The sequence below is a fragment of the Microtus pennsylvanicus genome, chromosome 8 (genome assembly GCF_037038515.1).
Source record: "Microtus pennsylvanicus isolate mMicPen1 chromosome 8, mMicPen1.hap1, whole genome shotgun sequence".
In the NCBI taxonomy this organism is placed as follows: Eukaryota; Metazoa; Chordata; class Mammalia; order Rodentia; family Cricetidae; genus Microtus; species Microtus pennsylvanicus.
In genome coordinates, this window is record NC_134586.1 from 17,204,099 (window position 1) to 17,216,530 (window position 12,432).

Consider the following 12,432-nt stretch of genomic DNA (forward strand, 5'->3'; position numbering starts at 1 on the left):
CTCCCACATCATTTCCCCTTTTTCTGTTCAAGCAAAAAAGAAAGGCTTTAACATAGTAAGATTACATATAACAAAACAGTTGTCGCGTGTTAGACGTAGCTGAGTAGTATGGCGTGCGGGGCTACTTCCGGAGTTCCATTTGTAGACTTTCTAGCAAGCACTAGGAAAAACCAAGTAGCTGCAGAGGCTCAGTGACTCAGAAGCTCAGCTGCCTCTGCCACTGTAGTCAGGCAGAGCAGACTGGCAAGGAGCTGTGCTGAGAGGGTACAATCTGCGTGGAGGGAGAGGCCTCCAGTGGGGGGGCGCTGGCTCTCAGGGGTCGCCACCTGGGAGGCTCTGATTCATTGTGGCTATCCAAAAAGCTACATGTTGGGCACCAAAAATGTAGCAGTGTAAATGAAGGAAGACAGAAATTATAATAATATATTCAGCTTTAATTAGGGAAAGACTCACAGAATCCGTGGTTCCAGCAGAGAAGAGGAAAGCAGAAGGGGCGGGGGAGAGAAGCAGCAGGAAGTAGCCCAGACAACTATGCCCACATTCCCCAAAAATGGATTATAGATGTTTGTCTTTGTTTATACTGTTAGTTATAAGTTATGGATAATATTCAAGAAAAGCTAAACAAAGGAAATTGGATTCAGAGTTCTTGTTTTGACAAAAAAGGGGGAATTGCTGTTGGAAAATGGTCTTGTACCCTGTAAAGATTTGTCACTTGTATTGGTTTAATAAATACTAATTGTCCAAAAGTCAGGCATGGGTATAGGCAGGGCTACCAGAATAGGAGAATATACAATGTGGTCTTGGTGGAACAGAGTATTTTTTCTTAATTACTTAATTTTCTTAATTAAAAATTTCTTAATTTTCTTAATTAAAACATTGAGAGGAACAACATTAGGAGAGATAATGTAACATGGGAGTGTGGGAGAGACTGTTCTCATTTACAGAATTATGGGATTCCTGTAGAAAAAGACTGTTGCAACCATTTCCAAAGATAGAAATGAACTTTTCATGGGATGATTGAAAGTTCTATCCCCCATGATTTATTCTGGTGGGATTTACATGTCACCATTCACTAAAAAAGGTAGTATTTGGAGAACCATGCTTTATGGAAGAGTGTCAGGAAAGACACAGAGGTCTACACTAATTATATACTGGTTACCCTATTTGCTCAGGCTTCTTGAATTTTGCAGGAAAATTGATCGAGCTAGAAAATATCATTTTGAGTGAGGTAACCCAAATACACAAAGACTATTATCACATGTACTCACTCATAAGTGGTTTTTAAACATAAAGCAAAGAAAACAAGGCCACAAATCATAATCCCAGAGGACCCTAAAAGAGATATACATTGATCTAATCTACATGCTAAGTAGAAAAAGACAAGATCTTCTGAGTAAATTGGGTGCTTGGGGACCTTGAAAGAGGGTTGAAGAGGTAGGTAGGGGAGCAGAGAAAAATGTAGAGCTCAATTAAAAAAAAGAACAAAACATCCATTCCAGTATATTATCTTCTTTCTGAATAATAATTGGTGAAGAAGAATGGGAAAAGTCAGAATAATGAGTATACAAATATTCTCTGGATACAGTAATACTTAGGAGTGTCCTGCAATTTTTTATTATCCAGAGCCAATTCTCTTTAAGCTTCATCTGCTAATTTTTGTGGACTTTTCAGTGTTGACAGAGGTTTTCCCACCCAGTCTCTCAGCTGTTCTACACCAGCGAAAGACAAATCTCCCTATCCCCATTACAACTCCTCCTGTGTCACCCTGCACCTTACCAAATTCAAAATCTCTTATGTATGCATATATAGCTATTACCCCATGAGTCTGTTTGTGTGTGTGTCTGTCTGTCTGTCTGTCTGTCTGTGTCTGTATGCATGTGATTGCAGATATCTTAGAAGACCAGAAAATGGCATTAGTTCCCCTGGAGTTAAAGTTATAGGTTGTTATGAGTCACTAAATATGGACGCTTGGAAGGGAACTTGGTCCTTTTTACAAGAATAGGACTTGCTGTTAACCTCAGGCCTGCACTCTATATCCCCAAGTGTACATTCATGACAAATAAAAGTGATTCTAATGTTGAACCCGTGGTGATAAGCCTGTCATTTCAGATAAAATATTGTTAGGTGCTAAGAGTTAGGATTTCCTCAGCACCCTCTTCCCCAATAGACCTAGCTTTTCTGTTAAATTTCTAATCTTCATTATTTCAGAGTATCAATTTTTGAACATTGACAATTGTTACTTTAAGAATCAAAAGAATGAATTTCTGAAAATCATTGAGCTCACATTTGATCTCTCCTGATTTGTACTTTCTGTGGTTGATTTGTTTTTGTAAATCTATTAAGTATCCTAGGTAATTAAAATCATCTCCTCTTTGTAGTTTTTCAGGAGCAATTTGTATTCCCTAGCAAAGCAAAATTCTCTTTACTTCTTTAAATGTTTTCTCTAAGGCATCTGATTCTAAATCAGTTATCAAGACATCGTTCGTGATATAGTGAATTGTAGATTGAGGAAACTGATTATGAGTTATTTCCACTGGCTTTCATACAAAGTACTGATACAAGGTAGGGCTGTTTAACATTCCTTGCAAAAGAATTATCACTGATATCTTTTTTATTTTATTACTTTATAAAAATACCGATTTTATTTATTTTGCATGTGATTTAATTCAGATAACAATAATTTATTTGAAATGACAGGCTTATCACCACGGGTTCAACATTAGAATCACTTTTATTTGTCCTGAATGTGCACTTGGGGATATGGAGTGATGCCCTGAGGTAAATAGCAAGTCCCATTCTTGTAAAAAGGACTAAGTTTCCTTCCAAGCGTCCATATTTAGTGACTCATAACAACCTATAACTTCAACTCCAGGGGAACTAATGCCATTTTCTGGTCTTCTCAGATATCTGCAATCACATGCATATAATATTTAAAAATATTAATTTGCTATGGCCCAACTTGAATAGATACTTCAAGAACAAAGCGATTTATTTTAAAACTTAAAATGTAATAAGGACTTAATAGTCCAAGAAAATGATCAGCTGAGGTTGATTCAGTTTTGTAGAAAAGAAATTATGGAATGCACATGTGTGTCAGTATGTTCCACAACTTGATTATGTTCTGGTCATTTTACCTGCTACACTTTTCCTATTGAAATTCTAAAACAGAGAGAAGACAATATCTTTGAATAGAAATGTTTGCTGCACACGGAATCTTAAAAAAAAGGACTTATGTGGAAAACTTTTGTGAGTTGATTCAAAAAGGAAAATTAATATTTTGGTACATTTTACTAATGATAAAAATTTCTAATTATAGACAGAAAATGAACATTGAGAAAGAGCTTGAAGTAATATTTTGGGAAAGATTAACATCAAACATTCTCAAAGCAAGAGACTTCAATTTGAAAAGAGAACTGAATGGATCCTTCCTTAAATTGTACAGGAGAATGAAGGCATCAAACTAAGAAATATGAAGACACCTTAGCAAATGATGTATCTGAGGGTAATAAATGAATCATCAAAAAATGTGCCAAGAAGAAGACTAATTGGCTTATATTTGGTATATCACATTTTCACTAGTATAAAATTTCATGAATCTCCCTCCCCAAAACACACACACACACACACACACACACACACACACACACACACACATACACACAAAGAAATAAACAAAAAGGAATCAAAAGAAGATATTTAGCACATGAATTTTTAAATAACATAAAAAACAGATGGGCAGAACAGATTCTGTATGGCAACATAACTTTCATACTTTTTGCTGGAACCAAAAAAAAAGAAAAAAAGAAAAAAAACAAAAAATGGAAGTGAGAAGAAAATATATGTCGTAGCACCATATTCTATGTTAAAATACAACACATTATTTATTCTCTCAATCTGTCTATGACTGTTGTGGAAGTTTAGAAAATGTATACATTGTACTGGGAAGTAGAAGGTAGAAGTTGTGCTTTCTATGAAGACAATATTAACTCCAATGTTTACATTCCAGATATGGATTACTTCAGGGCTCTAACAACCTCCAGGTCACTAAGGGCCTGTGGCATGCTGCCCATCATTTAACCTCACCTTTATTAAATGTCTTCTTGGTGAGCTGTTCCATAAATTGTTTGGATTATGCCTCATGAGTTCATAGATGACATTTTGGGGGAAGGTAACAGAATGGTCTGATTCACAGATTGCCAACACTGAAGAAATTCAAGGAAAGGGCAAATGTTTGTATCATTTCCACAGTACACACATGTGAAGAAGTCTAACTAGGTATCCCTATGCTCCTTGTCTCAGACTTCATTTTCCTTACTGAAAGTATAAAACTGTTCTTTGTGTCAGGATCACCTCCAATGAATATAGGAGTCTAACAAAGGTATATTTAGGCAGACTTTTCTTCCTGTCCATCAGTTTCCAAATAACAGGCATATAGACTCATTATTATTTATAAATGTTTGGAATAATTAAGGCTTGTTACTAGATAATTCTTATATTTTCAATAAATCCATATTTTTACCTGAGTTTGGCCATGGGGTTTGGGACCTTTTGTCAGTATGGAAAGTTCTTCTTGCTTCTCTCTGTTTCTTAATGACTTCTCTGATTCTGTCCTTCTTCCTCCCAGTATTCTCAGTTTGGCTGTACTGTCTATACTATCTGTGTGCCTCCTTGCCAGTCAGTTCCTTATTAATCAATGAGAGAAATACATATTTATAGTGTACGAAAGGGTTATTTCATAGCATTCTCCTCTTTATGCCCAATTAAAAAGTAATGTTTCAAACTTAAATATATATAAATATAAATATATAGCAGTTATTTAGTAGGAATTGCAGGTACGATACTCAGTTCATTTATATTTTGCAAATTTATAGAAAATATTATTTTATTTAACTTATCTTTGCGACAGTAAATTTTTTATTCATCTGTTAATTTTATTTCTAAGAACATACTTTTTTATTTATATATGAATCCAGTTTCCTCTGCCTCCACTCTTCCTGCTTTGCAAACCTTCCACATACCCTACTCTATATCCATTCCACAGAAATGGTGAGGACTCTTGTGGTCATGTCAACAATGTCTGGCATATCAGTTGTGGTAGGGCTAAGTACTTCCTCCTTGTATATAGTAACTCTAGCCTTTCATACCTAATTTACCTATTTTTAAAAAATAACAATTGGAATTTCAATTAGGGACCAGAATTCCCACAAAATACTTGACAAACTTAAAGAAGAATTCTAATCACTCAAAAATGGAGTCAAACTTGGCTTCTTAGTAACTGTCTTTTCATGGTATGCTCTATTTGCTAGCAGCAAGAAGAAGAATGGCTCCTTTGAGAGATAGATTTCTGACACTATACTAATGGCAAAATACACATGGCTATTTTAAGAGGACATGCTATATCAAACACTTATATGGGGATAACACGCAATAGCTGGCACACTACTGATGTCAGCATGAAGACAAAAACTGATCAGACTTGGGGTAATAAAAGTGGCTTTCATATCAATACATCCATCATAAAGTTTAGCTTTTTGTGAAGCAAGCAGGGCAGAGTCAGATGCCAAAGAAGAGGGTTTGACCCTAACCAAGTTATTTACCAGTATAAAGGCTCATGAGCTCAGAAAAATGATTATTGATATTCAATAAAGAGACATTTAGGGGGCTGGAGAGATGGCTCAGAGGTTAAGAGCACTGGCTGTTCTTCCAGAGGTCCTTGAGTTCAATTCCCAGCAACCACATGGTGGCTCACAACCATCTATGAGACCTAGTGCCCTCTTCTGGTGGGCAGGCATACATACAGACAGAACAGTGTATACATAATAAATAAATAAATAAATAAATAAAATAGTACAGACTTTTAAAAAAAAAAGAGACATTTAGGTGGAAAAAAAGCTCTAAATGGGTTACAATATCTTTAAGAATTGGGAAAAAAGAGAGACATGGACAATCTTAAGAAAGAAATATATACTTTTAAAATATTAAAGTCCCTATGAAATGAATAAAATAATATAAAAGAAATTGTTACATAATTGGAAGTAACAGAGTGTCTGGATCTTATATGTGTCTATGTTTTCTAATTTTTTGGCTGCTAATAGACTGTATGAAAGTTGCTGAACTAAATCAAACAATATGTTTTAAAATGTTTTAATTTCAAAATGGGAGTCAAAGGATATGTTTCTCTGAGGAAAAGCTTATGCTTTTATACATACATAAGAAGCTATGGACTTTTTCAAGATGGTATGATCAGATAATACTGATCCTACAAATTCTGACTATACACATAAAGAAATAACGATCAAAAACTGCAAAACATGTAACATATTTTTCCCACTCAAATATAAAGAAAAAATCTTTAGCTAACTTATACACATCAGATATTCCATATAAGTAATTCACGTTACCTATAAAATTTTATATATTTTCAGAACAAGGGGACAAAACACTAAAGAAAATGAATAATCCAGGTGATCAAGCATACAAAACAGCTCCAAGGATGCTAGCTTGGAGATGATCCAGTCTCACAAACTACATCAGACAAGATTTAAACATAAACATTAATTTTGGCAGGAAATGAAGAATACCAGTAAAAAAATGATAACGAAAAATTTAAAAAACAATACCAACTTTCCAAAAATGTGTTACTGATATTTATTATCATTAAAGGTTGATTAGTCGCAAATTATTAATGGTAATGGCCACGAAAAGCTAAACTAGGGGGATTAAATTCAAGGTTCCCAATTTGAAAAGAAAAAAAGAGGAATATAGAAATGATAGAATAAAAGGAAAGATTATTAAATCTATTTTTAAAACAAGAAAGCAACTACTAGTCTTAATTATTTTACATTGATATGAATTTTTATATACTGAAACAAATCCAAGGTTGCTTTCTTGTTTTAAAATTAGATTACAGAGAGTAAAATGGGCATTAAAAACTCTATAGGGATTTGGTTTTCTTTGTGGTAAAAACTAGCCAGTTTAGGCAAAAAAAAGCCACCTTTGCCTCAGTTGCTGACAATAAATATTCTGTTCCATCTGCACCAGCAGGATGCAAAAGAAAGTAACTGACAAAGTTTTGCCAATATGGTCAAATACAGTCCTTCAAAATTCCTTGCTTTTCAGAAAAGGCTGTCAGATAGTCTAGGCTCATAGGACAATGATTTGGCCCCCAATATTATAGAAATACTTACGGTGACTCTATAATAGTCAGATGTCCCTGTTATTAGTTAAGATTTCATCCTTAGGGGTTTTGATAGAGTTGAAAAATAGTCATAATTAAAATTTTCTTAGTTATGATGAAAGATAAATTAGGTAAAAAACTTTAGATTCATAAGGGTAAGATAAATAATAGAATATATTCTCTAAATATGTGAAATACAAATGGACTGGGTATTCTAACTACAATTCTTATTTAATAACTGTTTTGTTATATACAGTTTTACTATATAAAATTGAAACCTATTTAATAAGATAAAAGGGGAAAGAAACATTCCTTTCTACATTCTAATTATGTGTTACTTTTCCTGGTTAATAATAAACTAAGTGGCCAGTGGCAAGACAGGAAGTATAGGTGAGACAACCAAACTGAGAATGCTGAGAGGAAGAAGGACAGTGTCAGAGGAGGCACCAGAGATGTAGAGGCATCGGGATGTGTAGAAAATGAGGTACCAAGTATTGATCTGTGAGGCAGAGGGCAGATAAGAAATAAAGGACATTGAGCCTATAGTTCGTGATCCTAGAGAAGCTAAATAAAGAGGTGAATCCAGAGAAAAACATATAGTTATCCTTCTGGATATTGGAAGGAGATAAGATTGCCAGGCAAAAATTGGAAACTTGTGGGTGGGGGTGGTCTTGGGGTAGGGGAGATGGGGAGAAAAAAGGGAGAAGGGGGGATGGGGAGAGCTTGGGAGAATGGGACGGTTGAGATAAAGGAAGGGTTGATATGGGAACAGGGAAAATATATATATATATATATATATATATATATATATATATATATATATATATATATATCTTAATTTAGGGAGCCATTTTAGGGTTGGCAAGGGACTTGACTCTAGAGGTGTTCCTAGGTGTCCATGGAGATGTCCCCAGCTAGATCCTTGGGCAGCCGAGGAGAGGGAGCCTGAAATGGCTCTATCCTATAGCCATACTGATGAATATCTTGCCTATCACCATAAACCCTTCATCTGGCAATGGATGAAGCTAGAGAGAGACCCACATTGGAGCACTGGACCGAGCTCCCAAGGTCACAATGAGGAGCAGAAGGAGGGAGAATATGAGCAAGGAATTCAGGACCAGAAGGGGTGCGCCCACCCACTGAGATGGTGGGGCTGATCTAATGGGAGCTCACCAAGGCCAGCTGGACTGGGACTGATGGAACATGTAATCAAACCAGACTCTGAACATGACAGACAAGGAGGGCTGACTGAGAAGCCAAGGACAGTGACACTGGGTTTTGGTCCTACTGGATGTACTGGCTTTGTGGGAGTTTATTCTGTTTGGATGCTCACCTTCCTAGACCTGGATAAAGTGGGGAGGACCTTGGACTTACCACAGGGCAGGGAATCCTGACTGCTGTTTGGACTGGAGACGGAGGGGAAGGGAAATGGGAGGAATGGAGGAGGTGGAAATTTTTAAATAAAAATAAATAAATAAATGGAAAAAAATAAACAAATTAAAACAAAAAAAATATGAGTTAAGGTTTCAGAGTTATCCAGTACCAAGCCTGAACTATTAGCCAAGCATTTATAAATAATATCAGGCTTCTAAGTAATTATATCAGTTCAGCCATGGCAAAAGTGCAGCCATGGCACAGGTAACCTCTGCTTACCCATATAACTGCTCCTTTGACTTTCAAAATGCCCATGGGACAAGATTGCTCTACTATTTAAATAACAACAGTAAATTTGCAATGTGATAATATATTTTGCTTTCATAATGCATCTCTGATAAATACAGAGATGCCACTAGCCATTGTATCTCTGCAGTTTTCACATATCTATCAAAAGCACATATTGAGCCGGGCGATGGTGGCGCACGCCTTTAATCCCATAGAAGTTAAAAAAAAATCATTGAGAGTATTTTTCTCTTAAATTCTTGGTTATGAGCCAAGACATTTTTCAAGCCCTGAGTGGGTATGCCAAAATAGGAAAAAATAAAGAGAACTAATAAATAATTTGTACACATTCAACACTTGTAGTTTTCGTAGATATACAGCTTAAAGCAGTGAATCTATTCCACTTGACATCAGTCACAATAGTCACCATGATTAGAGAAAACAGCAGCAAAGGCTGATGAGAATGTGAACAAAGAGTAAGTCGTTGAGAGTGAAAATCAGATGATAATCTGGACTCATCCCATGAACATCAATACTGAATCTACACAAATTAAAAATGGAACTTCAGTATGGACTGGATTTATATTGTGGGTATTTTCAGTAGTTTAGTAATAAATAGGACATGGTAGTAACTTTGCGAGTTGATGAATTTAAATCCTTCATGATTGTAATCAGAACAGGTTCAGGTGTATAATATGGAAAAGCCAATCCTCAACTGCTTCAATCACTGCAAGTTCCTATGAGTCTGTGGCATATTGTGTATTTCTTGGCCCACCTAATACATTGATGACTGACTGTTTCTCCTCAGTTACTCCACAAATTGTTTGTATTATTTCTGCTGAGTTTCTAGGTGATATTTTTCTAGCCTGAAACAATGATCCCTTTCACAAGTTGCTAACACTGATAAAGGTCAAGAAAAGGTATCAAAGTTGTCTGATATTTGGCAAAATCAGCTTCTCTATTCCAGGACCCACCTAGATGAGGACAAGGCAATGCTCTGCAAAAACAGCCAACCCCTCAGCTGCCCACACATGAACATGTATACCTAACTTTCTCCTCTCCTCTTCTGACTTTCCCTGAAAAAAGTTCACCAAGGCAAGCCCTGGTCAGGATCCCTCATCTCCAAATCCTGCCCATCTTGTGTCTGCAGAGAATAGAAAACTACCCTGACAATAACATTAGGCATTATTCACAATAGTTAACTTTCAACATCATGGTTCCAATGAGAATGTGTCTGATTTTCATAGAACCAGAGTAAACTAACAAATGAAAATACACTAACCATTCAGAATCTATCTGTTATCACCTGAGGGAGTGAAAAACCACAACTGCTAACATTACAGAATTTCACCGCATCTACAGAAAAGGACTTTTTGTTAGCATTTTTGTTTTGTGAGATTATCTCCATATGTTTCAAATGGAACATCAAGCAGACTGATATTCACAATACAGCAAAGTGTTTCATGTGAGTGAAGTATCATCTAAATTAACATCCATGTGGCCCTTTGTGCTTTACCTCATCCACATACTCTTCAAATTTCTATTAAACCCATACAAAAACTATGAAATTATGAAATACTGGTATTGCTTGGGACATGAATGGCAGCTCACTATATTTGCAGTTTGAACCTCTCACAATAGAAAAAATAGGCTCATAGAGTAAAACAAAATTAGTATTATTTGAAGACGCATTTAAATACAACATCTGCTAAGCATTTTGTTCTTTCTTTGCTTTTTTGAGAAGGTTCTTCGTGTACCAGCCTCTTAAAAGTCCTAGAACTCATTAGTAAACCTGGCTGCTCAAGAACTCACAGATTCAATTGCCTCAGAGTCCAAGTTCTGGGATGAAGGTGTGTTAAACCACACCTGGGTATCTGCTAATCAATTTTTGAAAAACAAGTGAAACTATGCTCATGAGGACTAGTGAAGATGTCTTTGTGATTACCTGTTCCTACAGTTACTTGGAATCTCAACTGCCAGTTTTCTTTCTATAACACAGAGGAACATGATGAAGAACAGTCTATGAAGTCTTCTAGGTCTATGATAAAATAGCTTCTCTAATGTGAACCTGACCTGGGGATTCTGATCAGCCTTTGTGTGCCCAAACAGTCTGTCACTCTTGTTTGTCTCTTATATGCATCTCTCCTTGATGTCCTAACTGCCTGCAGAACTGAAAAACACATTCATCTCTGGATTATATACATGATAACATGTGGGGAAAACCATAAATAGAGGTTGCATTGAAAAGTAAACAAAACCTATCTCTAGCCTGAATGAAAGGAAGAACTGGGACAAAAATATACATGATGGCAGAGAGGCAAATTCCCTCTCATTACAACTAACATGATAGGCGTCATGGTCATATCAAACTAGAGCTTAAACAATAACAACTTTATTTCCAATATCTTGACGATGCCTTAATCACACCAACATGGTTGTGCAAATTTCATCTTTTAGCACTGAGAAGTGAGACAGTCACAACCTACTCTCTACTATATCCTGCTAGGCTAATGTCCCAAACAAAAGGTCAGGTCACCAGTAAGGACCTGAAAAGTGCCTTTGTTCTATTTTTCTTATAAAAACTCTGGCCTTGTTTCTCCCAGCACAGACTTGGGAGAAACTCCAAAGCCTCCTCCAAGATGCTGGTGGTCCTGCTTACAGCAGCCTTGCTGGCCCTGAGCTCAGTTCAGAGAGCAGATGCAGGTGTGAAGTACGGTAGACATTGCTTCAGTGAAATAGAAATTGGGTAATACTGAAATACAGGGCTGGGAGAAATGTAAAACGATAAATAAGAAACTGAAGTAAAGGATTAGGAAAACATATCAGAATATGTATATTTTCATTTGGCATTGGATCTTAGTCTTTGCTTATAGTAAAATTTAGGAAACTATTTTACAACAAAATTGAATAATTGCATTTGTGAAATAATCTTTTTCATGGGGGATGATAGATACACAGAATCATGATACATTTGATAGAGGGAAGCTCAGTTCTCAAGGATTTATGAGAAGCCAATAGTAAATAATGCTAACTTTTCTGTACAGATGAGAGCAAAAACTGAAAGAAGCAAAGGTATCTCATGGATGATTTTGGGACAAGAAAGAATATTATAAATTTGAAACTATATACAATCAGCTAGAAATATCAGTGAATAAATTCTTAAATTATTTTTGAGTACATGTGTGCATGCAGAACTGTCTGTGTATGTATGTGTACATGTATGAGTGTGTGCGAGATAATAAGGGAGACAACACACAAACACAAAGTCATGCAGAGAGAGAGAAAGATAGACAGAAAGAGAGACAGACAGAGATAGAGAGAGCGAGAGAGAGAATGGTTGAATATTTTTTCACATTTCAGTTAGAAGACAGCATATTGTCAGAAAAAAATTGCATTTCTACCATAAGATTCCAGGAACTAAATACAAATTGTGAGAGACACACTTTTACACACTGTGGTATCTTCCTGGGCCTCTTTCTCAATCTTAATAACCCACATGCAATATTCATTGTTCTTCACAAAGTATTTACAGCAATGATTATACTTACTTCATGTATGAAATAACTGTGGATATATATTATATAACAAATTAAGGT

General features: G+C 35.9%; 1 protein-coding gene across 7 annotated transcripts in view; it reads left to right on the forward strand.

Annotated features, from left to right (window-relative positions):
- The window catches only part of LOC142855913 (acidic proline-rich protein HP43A-like), a 301,657-nt gene that overhangs the window by 32,199 nt on the left and 257,026 nt on the right, over nucleotides 1-12,432 (forward strand). The window contains exon 1 of one of the 7 annotated variants that reach the window (XM_075982532.1): nucleotides 11,429-11,539. The exons of the other annotated variants lie outside the window; for them this stretch is intronic. Within the exon in view, the coding sequence (XP_075838647.1) occupies nucleotides 11,476-11,539 (64 nt within the window). The 5' untranslated portion in view covers nucleotides 11,429-11,475. Of the gene's footprint in view, nucleotides 1-11,428; nucleotides 11,540-12,432 lie in introns of those variants that run through there. 7 annotated transcript variants of the gene reach the window in all.